An 18999-nucleotide genomic window follows, 5' to 3' on the forward strand; every position below is an offset into this window, starting at 1 on the left:
TACTAGAAGAAAGGGAAACACGATTAATTTGTAAAATGTAACTGTGTGCAGTGCTAAATGTGAAAATGGGTGTTGGGGGAGAAATGGGTTTAGTTATAAGCAGTAGCTTATAACTAAAAGTGCATGTTGTGAAAGGGTGAACTGCAGAAAACCTACGTAGCCAAAATGTTACTATCCAAATTGGCGTTTGGCCATAATGTAGACATTAATACACCTAGTTTTCCAAGCACTGCACTGTTATCTGTTATTTCAAAAATAGAAACTACAGCATCACAAGACTTCTTTATGCTATGCTGGTTTATTGGTAGGCTGTTAAGTGCCGGTGTGGCGTGTACTGGAATTGCAAACATTTTTTCCTGTATAACCAGTTGTTTTCTAGTGATACTGCAATCAAGTAAAGAGCCTGCTTGCTTTACAAGGACTGCATCACAAATAGAGGCAAATAGGGTGCTGAACAACATCATAGTCCAGGAAGCTGCTTTGCTTTTCCCTTTTAAGTTTTCTAAGATACATTTGCAGGTCAGTTTCTACCTTTAGTATCAGCTGAAATAATGCATTTAAGTTATGGCATTAACAGTAGTCCTTGATCCACTGCTTGGTACTTCTGCTACTTGTGGAGTAGCTAACTGTTAACTGGTAAGCATCCTTTTTTGAGGGGAAAATGTTGACTAGCAAGAAATCTTTCACCAAAAAGACTACAAAAGCAATTGGTCCTGTTCATGAGGTATGTTGGCAGAAAACAAAGTATGCAAGCATGCTGTTTGACCATTGTTAAAACCTCTTGATTTGCACAGGCTGGGCAAAATGTCTCTTACTCCATAAAGACTCAGATCATGCCAAAGAAGATAGCTGGATAAGCTGAACGGGTACATATGACCTGGTTTTAGGACTCGAGTTTCTGATGTGAGTCCAGGAAAGTTATGAGAAAGTTAGTACGTTTCTAAATGCACAGAAATACTGTTCCTGTTTCTTAGATTAATGTTAGTTTGAAATTATTTCTTAGATTAGTGTTATTTTGAAATAGATAAAATTTACTGATTCTTAATGTTTTGCATATAATTAAATGGAAATATCTGTTTTGGTAATAGATTACTTTTTTGTGTTATGTTGTCAAGTTCTTGCAGAGCACAAAGCAGGTTTCGTGAGCACTCCAACTGAACAGAAGCGCGCAGGAAAAACTTTGACTCTCTGCTAAATTTTATTGTTCACAATTCTAAGTAGTATTTACTGGAAGAAGGGAGAAGGGATTTAGCCCCTGGGTTTGTGATGATAAAGGCTTTGGCTAGGAAATTTGATTTTTAAGCTCTGAACTAGTTATCTGTGGTCTGCTGTTTTAGAACATCTGGTGCTGTTAATCCTGGTGATTGCTGTATATTTTTTTAATCAGCTTTATATTGACTGTTACTGGGGCCTGAACATTCAGTGTGCTAAAAGTTCATTAATGGAACATGCAGAAAAGGAAAATGAAGTATAAAACAGTGCAGGTTTTAACATTGGCTTGATAACATAGATTTTGTGGAACAACAGATCTTTAATCCTGGTGGAGTCAAGTCAGCCCATCTTTGAGCGATAGGAGTGAAAGCACCTGAGGATGCTTAGGAAGAAAGGAATTGATGAGCCTGATTTAAAAGTCAGAGTGCCAATACAAAAATGGCACAGAAAAAGAGAGAACTCTGACATTCTCTTGTTTCTGAAAAGATGCTGGAAAATTATTTTCTGGTAATAGATTGCTTTCATAAAATGACTGTTGTCTTCTATTTGGCAATTATCTCTCCTGGTATTTGTGAGAATATTTAACGAATCTAGCTGAAAATGGATAATTGAGAGAAGGCAGGAGAGACTCATCAGGAGAGTAGTGTTTCTCTGTGAGGCTGTGAATTTACTGCCACTTTGAAAGCAGATGCTTAAGTGCATGTGTATTCACACTGCAATAAAGCTCAGTGTCTGGAGCAATTAGAAAATTAGTATGTGTTTTTCCTACTTACCTGGGAGTGGGGGAAAAGTAGAGGTTATAGTGTCACTTATCCAAGTAGGTTTTCTTCCTATTTATGAGTCACAAGACATGTCAGTGCAGAGGAATCACCAATTGGTTTGATTTTTATATTAAAAGAAAATACTGCTTTTCTTCTTTAAATCTGTGGAAACGGTTAGAGTAACATAAAGAAACATGACATATTTCCAGAGAATTAAAGAAGAATATCCAGCAGGATGTGTGGTCTCCTGGATAACGCAGGCCATGACACTTCTTTGCTTGGCTTCTGCATAAAGTGCATCAGTGTTTATGAGACATTGCATATCTCTGAGAGGAGCTCAGTCTTATTTAATAACTTTGTTTGCTCTTCTACAGTGCTTGAGCGTATTAATATAAGTATATAAGGGAAAGAGCCTACTGCCAGCTGAGTCATCTTCATGTAATGCTAGCTGATAAAAAATTCATATATGGGGACAGATGCATTCATCTGCAGTTGGTCCTTTTAAGGAATATTAGACCAGCTCAGTGGTGCTAATGACTTTTCTATCAGGACCTCTCTGCCTGCCTTGTCCTCCATCTTTCCTGTCTGCCCTCTCATCCCTTTTCTGTTGGAGACTTTCAAATCATTGCCAGGGCTATACTGATGCTTCTGGATGGGAAGAAATGATGTATCCAGTTTGTCTGCTTGCACGGCCTTATCCGTTCCAGCTCCCATGTAATCCTCTTGGACTCTGGCTTTGGTGCTCTGTGGGAGAGACTGCATTCAGATTTCCAGGGGTCTTTGAAGAACAGCGTGAAAATGGCTTTAACTTTGTCTGCTGTAATAGGATTTCGGGTACAAGCACCTGCTGTTTGTTGAGACTGTTCAAATTTTTCTTTGTTAGCATTAGGGGAAAAATACTTGAATCTTTTTCTATCAGCTTGTTTTCTGTATATGCCATGAATGTCTGTAAGTGATGTAAGGAAAACACTGTATCAATGCTACATAATTCAGATTTAATGGCTTGTAAGCTGTATCAAAGAATCATAGCAAAACTAGTCATTTAATGCTGTTAATCTTTGAAAATGTGAGGTTCTTTGTAAAAACTGTAGATGAAATAGCTTTTACTTAGAGACTGAAGTGTAAATAAAACTACAGTAAATAGGTGGAAGAGGATGCAAAAGGAAGGCAAGAATGGAAAAAAACGTAACAAAACCAAACAAACCACAAAATAGAAACCCAACGCACAAAAGAAAAAGTTAAAAAGTTTCCTCTTAATTCAGCAATGGGACTAGTTACTTGAGTAGTTCCAGGGCCAAGCCCTGTAGGTATCACACATTTTCAGTGGTCTGCTGTTGAAATTTTTTTTTTATCTAGTTTTCCTAATGTTAATCTCCAAAGGATTAATTCCAGTTTAGCAAAGCATTTAATTCTTCTGGAGCATGTAGGCAATTGCCTTCAGCAGAATTTATATATACTTCTGTTTTAAGATCCTTAGGTTGGCAATACCTTTTTTTATTAAGTTATAGTGTGTATCGCTAGTCAGCTGTGCAAGCCTAGAAGTATGAAATTTTAGGTGAGCTTTGAGGTTTGATTACAGTTTAAGGTTAGTCTTGTTTCATGATATGCTTATACAGTGACAAATGTATTTTCAGAAACTACAGCCTGATATGTTTAAAGAAAGCTGAACTGGTCCCATTTCTTTTTGTCTTGACTGTTGTGGTTTGTGCGTTGCAGGAGTTATTCCCTGGTGTGTGAGCGGCTGAGCTGTACCTGGTGAAAGGGTAGAAGTGTCAGAGCTGGGTGGAACAAGCGGCAGCTCTGGTCAAAAGCCACCACGCTCCTCCTCGAATAAGTAATCCCAGCTCATGAGTCAGAGGCTTAACTCTTGCATAGGTGCAGCTCCTGGCAATTAGTCCTGTAGCAGGATGACCTCCCAGTACTGGGTGGTGCCATAGTTATGTAGAGGTGAGGGAAATGCATCAGAAAGTTGTTAATTTAGTGTTTGATGTGAAGAGGAGTCCAAGGTAAGCGCAGCTCTCAAGATAGAGGTGTCAGAGGTGCTCCAATAAACAGGTGGGAGTACTGAGAGAATAATACAGTGCTCCTGAACAAAAATGCTTTGTGAACTGTTGGAGAGCAGCAGGATTGCTTCCTCCAGGCTTGTAAGCCCTCAATCTCCCCGTGCTGAGCCAAGGATGGTGAGGAGGGTTATGCGATGGGCTTGGGAGGTGAGCCAGAACTTACTGGCTCACTGTGAATTTTCAGCCTCAGGAATAAGGCAAGGCTCTGCAGTTTGGGAGTAACTGCAATCTAAGAAACAGCTGTGAAAGCACAAAACTTGTGGGAATGCATAACCAGTGTTAATATTTGCACTCGAGTTTTTAATGTTTCCTACAGAATCAGAGGACGCTTTATTTCAAGCAGTTTCTGTGTTAGTTGACACAAACTTGTTTTACCTGAAGTCTTCATATAAAAAGATACTGTGTTTAGGTACGTGGATCATCATAGAATCTTTCTAGTTCTTCATAACAACCCTTATAGGAGTAATTTTAGGGAGCAGTTTTCTATTTTTGAGTGTAGGATATCTAAAGTGAAAGTACCAGCTTTTTGCAACCATAAAAGGATTGTTGAAGTTTTAATGTGATGTTGTTAAATGTTGTGAGGAGCGTGCTCATCTGTCTTAGCTCTGCTGCTTTATAAAACGTAGAGCAGAGTGTGCAGCTGAAATAAAAATACCACAGCAGGATAGAGATGAGATAGAAGCTTGGGGTGAAGATAATGAATTCCTCACTCCAGAAGATGCTATAGGCTGAGCTTCTCTGTGAAAGTAACAGAATTTTATCTGCTGTCTCAAGTTATTTAAATGTACCGCAGAGACTGGCTATATAGATTTTGTACACTGGTTACAGTAAAGAATATATAATAGAGTGTAGCTGACTGAGTTTTTGTGAATTATTGATGCTGTGGTCGATGAAGATAGAGTTCTTAGTGGCCAGTAAAGGTTTCCTGTCTTTGATAAGTAAAGCTTAAGACTTCTGTATTCCATGTTTATTTCCTATAGAGCATCTTAATTAAATGCAAAATACTTTGTTAAAGTTAACTCCAGTGCTCTATTTTTAAAATAACTGGAGTGAAAGATTCATTTTAATATGCCTTCTACCCGTTGTGTCTTGGGACTAAATAATATAAGTGCTCTAAGAAAGCACTTTGGGAGGAGCAAGAAACTATGAAGAGTAGAGAGTGTGTGTATGTCTTCAGAACCATGACCTTGTGACACGGTGCTGGCCTCAGAACTCTGGTTGATTTGTAAGGTTAGTGAAGCAAAGAAAGTTGGGGGGAGTGGGAATTACATTTGAACATTACCATGTGTTTAACTCCTGTTACTGTTAGCTTCTTGTCTTTCAGTTTCCAGTGGGTTTGGGTTGCATTTGCTCCAGTGATTAGGCAAATAAAATAAACCCCCAGCATTTAGGGGGGGTTATTCAGGAAAGTGCTCCCTTCCTCTCATTGCATGAATGCGCACTGAATATTGGAGTGTAATTCACCTTTTGTCATAAAGCAGCGGAATGATAAAGGTAGGAGTTCAAACAGAAGGCTCAGCCACATCACTGCTTATTTTTGTTGGATGTCCTACAAGAGTCTGGGTTTGCTTGTCAGTGGCCTTCTCGCTAACTTCCACTCCGTATGAAAGAATTAATGATTATAGAAGCAGTTATTCTGTTCTTTTATCAGTGTGCACATGGCACAAGTTCCTGCTTACATTTCAATACATGTTTAATGAAAACTCTGTTTCCTTGTTTCCTGCCTTCTAGAGGGAAAAAAAAAAAACCAGCAAACCCTCAGTCAGGCAGAAGCAACTGTTCCAAATCTGTTTGTTGTTTATACATACAACTGCTAGTTCATGTGGTTGACAAATGAGAAACCTAACATAAACCAAACACCAAAATTTAGTATTCTGGGTTATTGTGGTGGTGAAAAGTCATGTTGTAAATACAGCTGAGTTCTTAGTACAAGCGAAAACAAAGGAGGTTTTGCTTTGCAGCTCCTTAAAAAAATAGTAATAAAAAAATCTGCAAGTACAGATTGCATATTTTCTGCCCATTCTGTCTTTGTATGACAACATTTTGCTACTATTCAGCTACCTTGGAAAAGATTTCTTCCAGAATGCAAGTTTGCAGAAGTCTTCTTTCCTGGCTGATGACGTGTACGATCTATTATTTCTGTATGCTGTGATGGTTCACTTCTCTTTTGACTACTATTTCTGAAAAATGCTTGAAAAATTAGAATGGATAAGTGCATTTGTCAAACAAAGTCTGCTGTGAGATTCTTACCTGTAAGTGGTTGTGAGGCTGGAGCCTGATTTGAGTAACAGAAGACAGACCACAGACTGGACCTGCTCCCTGCCCAGTTGCTTTACTGTGGCACGGCTGGGCTGGCGGTAGGTGGTGGTAAGTTGGCTCAAAAATGCATGGTGCAAGGGGGAGTGCTGCAGTGGTGTGGTATGAAATATTCCAACATTGTTGGAGTGGGAGAAGCAGTGGTGAAGCTGGGGAAAAAAAGGAGGGGAATGGATTTACTGTTCAAGAGCCCTTGATTTTGCTCTGAGTCCTGAGCGGATTTGCTTTAGTTAGGGAAGGTGTTTCCCGCTATGAAACACGACATCTTCAGGAGCCTATGTTCAAGGCAGACAAGCACAAAAGGTAATTTAAGGTTGTATCTGAAAAAGGAGCATTTTTTAAAAAGTATTCTTTGGGTTTTATAGGAGAAAAAAAAAAAAGACACCCAGCCACCACACCACCAGTGTAGATTAGCATAATTCAGTTAATTTAAAATGTAATTTCATTACAGTTTTTGGCAGAGAATGCCACGAAATAGCCTTTCTTTACCTGCTCTGGTTGTTCAGGGCAAACTTGCAGTGGCTTCATGCCTCAGCAGCGCGTAGATCACCTGAGTTTTTCATGGCTGCTTGAGCTCACCAGTGATATTTAATATCCTTGTTAGAACTTGGTTGAACTTTGAGCACAGTTCTCGGTGTTTGATAACAAGTCGCTGATTATCACAAGACAGTAATCAAGAAGCAGTTGTAGTGATTCATGTTTCGGTATAATTAAATTTACTTGCAGTGCAAATGATCATCCTAAAGCAACTTCTAGGCACTTCTTGAATTGCTCCATTTATTTATTTGAAAAGAAAAGCCGGTACATCGCTGGATTAGTGCTATAGTCACACAGTCCAGCAAGTCTGTAGTGGTGTGGTATTTGCAAGTAATGAACTGGCAAAGTAGCCTTTAAGAGGGTGTTTTCAAGGGTCATAGGTTCATTCTGTAACTCCAGTATTAGTTAGCCTATATTGATTAGCACAGAAGTTTCTCCATAGAATAACCAAATAACTATCTGGTGTGGCAGTAAAATAATAGTGATATAAACCTGTGGTTCCTTGATTAAATTTCTCTGGCAGACATTGAAATTATTTTGAGTGTGAACACATTTGTGGAATTACTTTTCTGCTCCTGTGACAGTGTGCTGGGATATATGCCAAAAAAATGTGTGTCGTCCCCCCCCCCCCCCTTTTTTTTTTTTTTTGCAGCTTTGTAAGCCAGAATATGTAAACTGGTTTTAGCTCTTACTACAATAAAAATGTGAAGTTGAAGAGAGTCGGGTGTACCTGAACTTGAATCACATAGTACTTGTAGACTTGGACAGAAGGAGGTAGAGGAGGAAGAAGAGACGTTGCCTAATTTAAAGAATCAGTGTCTATTCTGCTCAATAAAACAGTGAAGAATTTTAGACCTATGTTTGTGTGAACTCAAGGAACCTGGAGTGAGAAACTGGCACAGGAACTCTCGCTGTGTGCCAGGGTTTCCTGTGAATCTTGAAATAAATAATTATGATTTCTTTTTTTTTTTCATTAGACAGTTGATGTTATGGTTAACACCAAAAATCCTTAATCTAATGCCTTGCTCTCAATTTAGTGTTGGCATTTAGGCTGGAAATCTGCTGTGATTTCTGTGGTGTTTTGGCTGACACGCTGGAGTGATACTTGCTGAAGCACAATGTGAAATTCAGTGTTTTCTTCTGATACTGTAATCACTTGCAACAATGCAGATTTCTCTTGTTGAGCTTTTTTAACGTAAAGGTCCTACAACATATACTCTTGTTCAAGATATGCAGTCTCCATGTGGGGTTTTTACTTTATTGAGGATTTTTTGCTTTCCTTTTTACTGCCAAAATTAGATTTTTAGATTCATACCAGATTAAATAAATATTTCTGAAAATGTAGATGTGTATTTTATGGAAGAGTATAATAATGCTATAGAAAAACCTGTCTGTGTTTCTTAACAAGCAATTTCCCTGGATTATAAAGTTTAGAGAGAATGCATTTTGAAAAGGGGACAAATGGGTTTGTATAAACAGGAAGAAACAGACTGCGAAGAATAGCCTTACTATAGAAGATCTTACTATAACCGAGCACATGTATGTTCTAGTAAAAATACTCTAGAAGTCGCTATGGCTTCCAAATGTGGCATGATTTGCGTCGTTCGTGATGTATGCTGGATTTTCTTTGTGTCTGGAAAATTAATTATTTTGCTGTGGTGTTTCCCTTGAGAGGGGAGAGCACAGCTTAGGACCAGTTACCTTGTTTTCCTGGCCTTTTATCTTTATACGCTGTGTTTTAAGGAAGAGCTTGCCCACCAGTAGCTGCCTTAGTGTAGTAGCAGTTAAGCAGTAGGTCTCGACAGCATTCTCAAATAGGGTTTGCGTAGTCAAAATGCTCTGCCTGGGTAGCTCCAGTGACTGGTTTTGCAAAACTGATTTGTTGCTGTTGCCATATTAACTGGCCTCATTAATGAATATGTATTTAGCACCTTTGAGGATTGGCACAGATGCTGTAACTTTGGCCGCGAGCATTGCAGGGCTTCAGCTGTGTGACGCGTCTGCAGTCCCCGCAGCAGCATTCCACTGCCTCTTCCAACCGAGTAAAAATAGCAATGGTAAACTTTCCGTCTCTAGCACTCAGAGCTGAAGCCCGGGGAGGGGGCAAAATCAGTATCATGCTCATAGTTAAAGATGTTGTATGATATACATAGTTTGTATATAGTGCTGCCAGTCAGAAAGCTTTAAGTACTTTACGAAGGCATTTGATACCATCATCTGTGTTGTATGAGGAAGCTGATGAGGGACGTGGCCTGAGCCACAGCCATACAGCTCAGCGGACTGCACTGGAAGTGATGGTGTCCCATCCTTCGCTGTACTCGCTGTCAGCGATACTCCCGCCCTCCACCATCCCGCTGGCTGTTGGTGTGACTGAGGTCTCTGGCTGCTCTGTGCAGGAGAAAGCAGAAAAGTCTGGGGTATGGATGCAGAACAGCCAACTCCTGTCCACATCGTTCATGCCAGCGTGAGGAGACCAGAACTGCTGGTAAACCTAATTTGTATGAATTGAGGCATTAACCCAGGGGAAAAAAAAAAAAACCAAAACTTACTGTGTTACTGTTAACTGTGGAGTGTGTTGGTGCCTTGGCTAGACCTGGCCTGGGTCGGTGAGCTGTGGGTGCAGACAGCTGGTGAAGATAGCAGGGTCTTTTTCTGCGCACATAAGAAATGTAATCCGTAATCCAGATAATATACTCGTGGGTTTTGGAGAGTAGTCTAGGCTGGAGAACTTTGCCACCTGATACGTGTCTGTGGGTTGGGGGGAGTAGAAATGTTTGCATGGTTTTAAACGGTAGTAGCTTTGCACTCCTCAGTAATTGACTTCCCTTGGGGAAGAAAGCATGTCTGCCTTTTTTGTTTTATTTTTTTTTTTCCTCCCTTGTCAAATCAGTGTTTTACATGTGCCCGCAGTAACTATTTGAGTTGCTTCCTACTTTGCTTTTGCTGAAGACTGGTTTCCACGTTGCCGTGTTGCCCTGCTGGCTTTCAGCTCTCTGATGGGCTCCGCGGGAGAGGCGCAGGAGCAGACCCGTAAATTTAACTTGGGTCTCCTGCTCCCTCGGTGGAGCGCTGTTTCCACAGAGACCAAAGCTCGTGTGTTTCAAGGAAGATATTTTTAGGAGCTGGTGGAAGGACTTTCTTCCTTAATAGGAGAGCAGATTGTAACAGGATCCCTCTTTTCTCAGAATGTCTTTTTGCCTTTTTCTAATATTCTTTCCTTTTTCCTATGTCGCTTAGTTTCCCTTTCATTGCCGCCGCCTTATCCATGTCTGCTCCTCCTCTCTTCTCTTTCACTTTCTGTATCACTGTTCCTATTGCACCAGAATCTAATGCCACAAGGGAGTTGCAGAGAGTGGGGAAGGGGGCCAGCCCTTGCTTATATGATACTGTATTTTGGAGATAAAATCCCCAGGTTGTTTTGTACCTCACCTGACCGGTGCCCGCTGAGTCACCAGCTGAGCAGCCTTCCTGAAGACACGGAGGGAGTATCACGGAGCCAAGCCCTGGCCTTCAGCTCCAAGAGCCTCCTGCGTGTCAATTATTCACAGCCCTTGCTTATGAGTTGTCATATGTCCTTTGGCCTCGCAATAAATAAATTTTACATGTAGCTGTTTGTGCTGATGTTTGCGGTAAGCTTGATGTCTCACCTTCTGATTGATGGCCTAATGGTAAAGGGCTTGAAAAGATAAATCTGTTACAGTAACTCTTCTGTCTGGAAACTTGGACTCTTCCTAACTAAAACAGTCCAAGAGATTCTTTTAGTCGTCTGTCAGTAGGAATACAAAGTAGAAGACATTTGACCTTACAGCAGGCTACAAGTGCACTAACTCAGTGTCCTAATACTTTTTTAATTCTTTTTTTTTTTTTTCCAAAATTGTTACATTGCCTTTCTGTGGAGTTAGATGCTGGATAGTTGTAGCATTTTAGTGATGAAGGGCTACTTTAAATTTAGATATCTCTGTAGGGTTTTTTAACGATGTTATAGACTGTATCCAACTTTAACTGGCATACTATGAAATTGAGTTGTTTTTTTTTTTTATTCCAGAGTATCTATTGCCACAGCAGCAAGGTGCTCCACTTACAATATAAGCTGTTTTCAGAAACAAAATAACATCAAAAGGCGTGAATTCAAGGCAAATAGATGTTGAAGAAAATTGCCATACTAAGGCAATGATACGTGTTGAAGGAATTCTCTTGCTGCCCTATGGTGTCCTGTTATCCTGTGGTTCTGATTCAGATGTCTGGTTCTGTATTCTGCTTAGATTGTAAACCTTTTAGAAAAGAGACTTTACATTTATCATGATATTGGAGTTCAGGGTGGTATTGCAAAACCTACCAGCATTAATGTCATTCCATCCCTACTTAAGTGCCACAAGGCAGATTTCGTTCCAGTCCCATTTTCTTGTATACCGTGATGTTGGTGGATTTCTGCCCGTCTTTAATACGATGCGACAGCTGGTAGATCAGCAGTTTGGATGATGTGCTGCCTTCAAAGCCTTCCCCACCCAACAGCTGGAATGAAGTCCATGAGGACAAGGCTTTGCTCCAAGATCCTGTTACCATGCATACTAAAATCAGCTAGGCTCTGCTGTGTGCTGGACTATTTCTAACACTAAGGGATAAAAAAATTCTCCTAAAAGAGCTTCACAACATCTCTTTAAAAACATCAGGCCATGGCTGTGGTGATAGACCACCAACATGAGCTGCTGCTTGGTTACCAAGAGGATAAAATTTTCCTCCAGGGAGATATTTTTATACAGTTGCTTATTCATATTGCAGTAGATGCCAAAAGCACCCTTATGTTCAGCGGTATAGAAATATTAAGAAAATTTCAGTTTCACAGAGGCTACAATCCAATCTAGTTTTACTTCATCATAAAACCCGGCAATCTTGACAGCCTGTAGTTGGATGACTAGTACTGGATTATTCTTCTATTGTAATTTTAATTATTAATTTGATTATTCTTCCATTGTAATTTTCTCTCTTTTGCCTTTACCCAATCATTTAGCTGCCGGAAAGTCAAGTACCATCCAGGCCTGCCATACACCTCGCTGTCAGCTTGGCAAGGGAGTTGAAACCTTGCAGGTGCACACTGGGTATAGCCTAAACTGTAGGCTTCGATTTTCATTATCATAGCAGTGACAGCAGGACTGTACACGGTGTAGACTGGCAAAAAGAGACGTTCTACACAAATTATTTTCTACTAGAAATGGGCTCTCTTCTCTACTTGATTATTCTTTATATAGCTCGCAATAGGAAGCGGAGTTATACATAGAAATCTTCTGAGTAAATAGTTTATAAGAGTAACAGCTTTGATTTGCAGCTTTCCTAACAAGTTGTGGTGACCAAATACTGTTGTACTCTTCACTTCTTCATAGCCACTGCTGCCTCTTCCTGTGGCCCTTCCAAATTCCCTTATATTTTGCACACAAGCTAGGACAGTTTAGACTGGATGGGAATATTGGGGAGCCATCCAGGACTCCCTATGAACTCTGGATTTTATGGAATTATGTATCATTATAGTTACAAAACAAGCTTGACATGTTTTGAACTGGAAAAGAAAAATGAGGAATAATTTACACTGACCAGAAACTGGAAAAAATGAGCAGAACCATCCTCTCAAATTTTTATCCTCTTTGCTGTCTTTACCTACACTAACAAGGCAGTTCTGTCTTTTTGTTCCAACTGGGTGAAAAGAAAGGTGGGCAGAGGAGTAACTGTCTAGTTTAATGGTGGAAAGATTGTTAACCTCTGGAATATCTAATTGAAATTCCTGAGAGTGACTCTGGATAAGGGGAGAAGTCTAATTTATAATTTGCTCTGCTGTGGAGTGAAAGATACGGGGTGTTGATAAAGATGGTGAAGATTAACAAACAAACTGACATTCCCTCTTTGAGGATAGCTCTCTTCAGCCTGTGTAATAGTTTGATTATTTACTTTACTTGGCCGTTTTAAAGTTTAGACTTGTAAATTTATTTCTCCTAGGAATAGATTTTTTAAAGAGCTACAGTGGATAGGAGGGATGCTTTGATTTTTATCCCCTCCCCCCCTTTTGTGTTTTTTTTGTTTGTTTGTTGTTTTGCTTTTGTGATTTGGAATGTGGTTTCTTTAAAGGGATGTTTCTTTTCTCTACAGGTATGGTGTTAGTCCTGAGAACATTATCCTGTATGGTCAGAGTATTGGTACTGTCCCTACAGTAGATCTGGCATCTCGGTACGAGTGTGCAGCAGTAATCCTTCATTCTCCCTTGATGTCTGGATTACGGGTAGCTTTTCCTGACACTAGGAAAACCTATTGCTTTGATGCTTTTCCAAGGTACGTATCAACGCTGCAAAGAGGGTTGTTCTGTACTTGACATGCTCTTTAGGTGTTTAAAGGGGACTAGTTGTATAACTTTGCGGGGAACTTCATTGAATTGTCACCTGCATTTTAAACTGCAGATATGCACACCTTCTAAATCCAAGCTGAGATTCACCACGTAAGAAACAGGCTGGTGTCAGTCTCAAACTGACCTGTCAACTCAACAAACAAATAAAGTCTTCATGTTTACAGCTAATTTTTCTCCTGGCTTTTGTATTATGGGTTGTTAATATCAGAATTTTTGTGCTGTCAAGTTTGGAGTAGTAGCTTAACAACTGATAATACGCTATTAAGCCCTTCAAACTAATGACTGACAAATCAGTAATTGTGCACTCTTTAACATCTCAGTCAGCTTTGATTTAGAAGGTAATATGGTGTCATGAAATGGATGTGCTGTTTTCAAGCTGCTTGTTAAAATATTGCTATAGTTTTACCAGATCAGCAGGGGAAGCACAGGTAAAAAGTGACCCGTGGAAAGGAGAAGACAAAGCAGAGACTTTCTAAAATCTTGTGCAAAGCTTGACTTTGCTTCAGAAGGTCATGTTTGCAATAAATGTAGTAGGGGTTATTCATAGCATTTGTTATGTTTTAGTTACAACAGATTAAAATTAGAAGGTGGGGGAGGCTGTAGATATAAATGTGTATGCCAAAACAGCTAAAGCGGTGACCAAGTGACTGAGCAATAGTGGCTCTTGCAGTATCGATGTCCAGTCCCCATATTTAGAATTCTTCCAAATAACTTATCAATTAAATAATTAAATTACTGAAGGTGCAGACAGAATCTGAAACACACTCCAACTCATTCATCATCCTTAAACCTGAAATCCAGTACTTACAAAAGCTTCTGCTAGAGGAGAAAAAACCAAAGCCTTAAAAATAGCTTTGACTACAAAAGTGACAGTGATTAGCTGATATCAGCCAAATCAAATAACAGTTTAAAAAAGAAAAAATGGGAGGGGGGAACAGTGACAACAGATGTACTGTAACACTTGAGTGTTTTGTTTTTACCCTACTGAGCCGTTCATTGCTGTCAGTCTGACTTCACTTAGACTGTAAGCAGTGAAAATAAACAGCAGTGTACTTTTCTGAATGTGTGCAGCTCAACTGTCTGTCTTCACGGCGGGAAACAAATAGTTCTGTGTGCACCTACAGTGAATTGCTATTATGTGCATTTTATGTTGGGACTCCATGAGAGTTTGGTCTCTGTAGATTTTGCTAGCTGCAGAGCGGTGTGGCTGAGAATACTAAGCAAATCTAATGTGCGGTTTAAATACTGCCTTATGAGTCGCTGAGTTGGCAATGGGACGCTTTCCAATTTTCTGCAAAATACAAATATTATCTAGCTTAATGGTCTGTGACTATATGTGAAAAAATAGTTTCATTATCTGAGTACTGAAGTGAAAGGGATTTCCTGGTTTCCAACAATAAATAAGAACTTAGTATCTAGCCACTAAAATTATTTATAAACATCTCTGTAGCTGTATGTAGCTGATGTGTCTGTCACATCATGGAACTCGGGGACAGACCCATCATGGGCTTAAGACTTCAGTTTATATAGCTTGTGCTTATAAATTATTTACGCTTGGCTATGATATTAATTTGAGGATGACAATTATGGAAAAAAAAAATCTGCATTATTCTGATGTCTCTCATGTTCTCGGGATATTTTTCTGTATTCAGCATAGTTGCACACAACTCAATTTCCAGACAGGAAAAGTGAAGTAGGCTGCATTTTAATTTTTAAATAACACTTTTTTTCCTCTTTAAATGACATGACGCCTGTTTTTCTGGAGAAGTATTGAGACAGAGACAGAAATGTGTTTACACTCAGCTGTTTACTGGAATATCAATGGCGGTTGTTTAGAATACTAAATGCTGAGATTTATATGTGTGAGGTTTAGTGCTTCAGTCTACGTCTTAATTTTTAATTAACTTTGTATTTTCATTAAACTTCTTTAAACCTGTTTTTAAATCAGCGTATGTTGGCATCCATATTTTTTAATCATTTTAAGCAGCCTTGATCACTTTATAAAATCTCTAGTCATGCTGAAATTGCATGCTTTCTTGTTCTTCAGGAGCAGGAAAATCCAAGCACCTTTTATTAGATAGCGTAAAGAAATTGACTTGTCCTTCTGTCAAATTGAGTATTACTGATATTCATTTTTCTACCCACTTTATCCCATATTCTGCATAATGTCCTGAGCCAATTTCTCCATTTGTTGATGTAAGTGGAGCTGGTAGGAGACTGGAAGTTCATTAACACGCTGTGCCTCTATACTCATTTGGGATTAGTGGTAACTACCAGTGTGAAATTGTGGCTGGAAATAAAAGTTGGCGACTACACGAAGGCAGTCAGAGAAAGCTGCTGTTTGCAGCACTTTGAAGCTCCTGTGCTGCCAGTGTGCTTCATAACTGGGCTTTTCTGGCCTGAACTTTTAGGTGTGAAGGTGCCTTTGTCACTCTACCCTTTCCTCTGGCCCGTTCTCCTGGGAGAGGTGGTCACTAGCTGTATTGGTCTGCCAAGTGTAGTGGAACAAAAGGGAAAAAAATTACTTTAAGGCTACTTTGCAGAAGAAGTTAGTTGCATGACATAAAATCCTGTGTGTTCCTTCTGGTTTGCAGTTAAATACCCTTGTGTAACACTGTTCTCCCCAGTTTTCTTTCTTGCCATTTGAACATAGACAATCAGGACAAAGAACGGATTGTTTTTCTTTAGCTCAGTTTGCTTTAATTTGGGGGTTTAAAGACAGTCTCAAACCTCATGAACGGAGGCTTTTTTTTTTTTTTTTTCATGAGTCTTGTGACTGGAATGTAGTTAATTACTTCCTAATCTGTTAAATCAGAAGGTGATAATGTGTAATGTGAAGAGTCCACACTGGCAGCATGTCCTGTGGAATCTTTTTTGCCCCAGGAGTTTTTGTGATCCATATACTCTGTTTTGGGGGGGTGGTTCCCATCTGTGTGCTGCCTGTTGGAGCTTCTTGTCATTAGAACTGGTGGGATGATGGTGATCGCAGCGCAGGCTCTTGGTTACATGTGTGTTTTGGGAGTGAGCCTTGTTTGTGTCTCTTGGGCGCAATTCCAACATTTTTCAGCCATTTAAAAACGTGCAGTGGTAACTGGATCATGTGTTGATAGCTAAGCTTGCTTTCTTTAATGGTATGAAAGTTAAAGCCCCAAACTGAGCTATGTTTCTCTTTTCCATCCCCTAGCATTGACAAGATCTCTAAAGTAACCTCTCCTGTGTTGGTCATCCATGGTACCGAAGACGAGGTGATTGACTTTTCCCACGGCCTGGCCATGTACGAGCGATGTCCGCGAGCAGTAGAGCCCCTCTGGGTGGAAGGGGCTGGGCATAATGACATAGAGCTTTATGCACAGTACTTAGAGAGACTAAAACAGTTCATATCTCATGAACTTCCCAACTCTTGAAGAAGCCTACCTGATTTTACCTCAGTTACTGTGAACGGAAGAAATTACCTGGTTTTGCACATGCTTTAACTGGAGATAGCTGTAATAGCTTTATACTATGAAGAAATACCCTGTCTTTAGGGTGTTCTAATCAAACATCTGATGAAATTTGTCTTTTATATCTGGAAATTATTCTACTAATGCACACAAATATGGTCAACTACTGTAATTCCAACAATTTTTAGCTTCGTTGCCCTGAAGGAAGTGGGAATACTAGCTGCTTATGGGGACACTTTTTACCTAGTGCTGTATTAATCGAAGATCAGTTTTCTCTGTCTCACTTCAGATCGTTTATAATTCTGTCCTACAAAGACTTTTTTTTCCTGGTGTTCTCAGTGTGGAGAACACGACTGTTATGAGCTACAGCTTGTTCTGAACAATCAGTCATGGGTTCAGTCTAAGGGAGTACTTTCTCTGTAAAGTTTCTAGCTGTGGTATTGTAACTGGAAAGTTATTGTGATGAAGTTCCCCCTCCTCCCTTCTAGTGTTCTTTTGTTAACTTACTGATCTTCCTGAGTAAATTATTTAAATATACTTTTTCCTGAAAATAAACTACTATATGGGGCTAAACTCTGTAACGACCTCTCCATTACCTGTATAAACATAACTGGAATATTCTTAAAGGAACTAGGGACAAAATTGCTTTTGTTTAAAAATAAATGTGTAAATTTACTACTAGAAAACTCATTTTAATATTCAGATGGTCTGAATAATAGCCATAACAGACATTTCCTTCTGTAAAGCATTCCTGTAGACTTTTTAAAAGTACTGTACATATTTGAATTTACATTGTGCATAGATTCTTAATTGGTAGTTTTAATTTAAGTCTAGTTACAATAAACTGCAAAATTCTGGTTTGTATATGATTGAATACATTTTGTTAAAATATGTTTTTATCCCTATATTATTTTGCTATTAAAGTTTTATAAAGTTTCCAGGACAAAAAAAAATTTACACATTTATGTTTTGATGAATTTATGTAACTAAATTTTCATTGAGCTGATCTTTTTAGTTTAGAAGTAATTTGATTCTTTGACACTGGAATCGCACAGATTATGCATCAGAAATGCAAGACACTTAAAAATTGTTACATTACTAGCATAGGTCTAATTTTTCCAAATTTAAAGGCCTTAAATGTACTGTAAGCCTCAGATTGTTGTATAAATTGATCGCGATTGATTGCAGTTTGTGTCCTGTTGCTAGAATGCAACACAGTGATTGTAATGGAATAAAGGATGCATGGATTAGAGCTTGCTGAATTTTTGAATCTTATTTAGTGCATAATTTTCATACACAAGGAAAGTGTAAAGTGCTTGATGAGAGTACTTGATAGATAGTACTAGATAAAGTGTACTTGATGAGAGTAACTTGAATTTGATTATTTAATTCCTTCCTTTCAAGTAAAACCCTTCTAAAGTACAAAGCCACATTTCCATGAAGCTTGGTGTGTAAATCAAATGTAAAAAGATTACTTTTAAATGGTGTTCAGCTGGTTTAAAGTAATGAAAAATTATGATTCATTGCCTGGAAGAAATGTTTGAACATAGTTGTCGTGGGTCCTTATAACAGGCCTGTAGTTAATTGTCAGCACAGCAAGTGTGTCTATTGTCTTTATTTATTGACTTGGCCCTATTACTGTAAAAGGAGAAAAACTGGTATTTTCACTTACAGTGGGGGGAAGTGAGGACACCCGTCCTGCTCCACATCATCTGGGTCCTTAGAATTGGGGTCTGTGCATCTGTGTTGTCGAGTCCTGAGTTTTAAAGGCCACAGGCAACAGGGCTCCCAGCTGTAATCTTGGTGACTATTCCAGCCAAAATTGGCAGGTTTTGCCTAATCATCATCTCAAGTTTGCCACTTCCTTCCTGAATGTTAAATAAATATGTCTAGTTTTTATTTTGCACCTTTATAAAGCCGCAGTGGATTTTCTTCCATTTCTACATATGTTCTTCCTGAGACTATAGCCCTGTGGAGCAAAGCTGATGCCTATGGTGTAGGTGTTCAAGGTAACCTTTGAAAGTGTAGCCTGTCCGGGTAGTGACCTGAGGAATTTTTAGTTAATTAGGCAATGTTTTTTGATACCCTCATTGAACTTTGTGTTGCTTTGAAAACTTCAGCCTACAACGTTTCTTCCCATTATGACCCCTCGTAGCTACCCTTTTACTTCAGCAAACTGGTACTTTTAACCTTTTCCCTATAAACTTAGTATTTTTTTTATTACTACTTTTCTAACTCCTGCAGTCATTTTGTGACTTGTCTTTGCATTTGCTTTGCTTTTT

The 18999-nt window shown here is 39.1% G+C and overlaps 1 protein-coding gene across 1 annotated transcript in view; it reads left to right on the forward strand.

Annotated features, from left to right (window-relative positions):
• Window positions 1-17962, forward strand: part of ABHD17C (abhydrolase domain containing 17C, depalmitoylase) — a 28986-nt gene extending 11024 nt beyond the window's left edge. Inside the window, exons 2-3 of the mRNA XM_074156170.1 lie at window positions 13025-13204; window positions 16462-17962. Of these exons, the coding sequence (XP_074012271.1) occupies window positions 13025-13204; window positions 16462-16681 (400 nt within the window). The 3' untranslated portion in view covers window positions 16682-17962. The remainder of the gene's footprint in view (window positions 1-13024; window positions 13205-16461) is intronic.
• The last annotated feature ends 1037 nt before the right edge of the window (window positions 17963-18999 follow it).

The sequence above is a fragment of the Numenius arquata genome, chromosome 11 (genome assembly GCF_964106895.1).
Source record: "Numenius arquata chromosome 11, bNumArq3.hap1.1, whole genome shotgun sequence".
In the NCBI taxonomy this organism is placed as follows: domain Eukaryota; kingdom Metazoa; phylum Chordata; class Aves; order Charadriiformes; family Scolopacidae; genus Numenius; species Numenius arquata.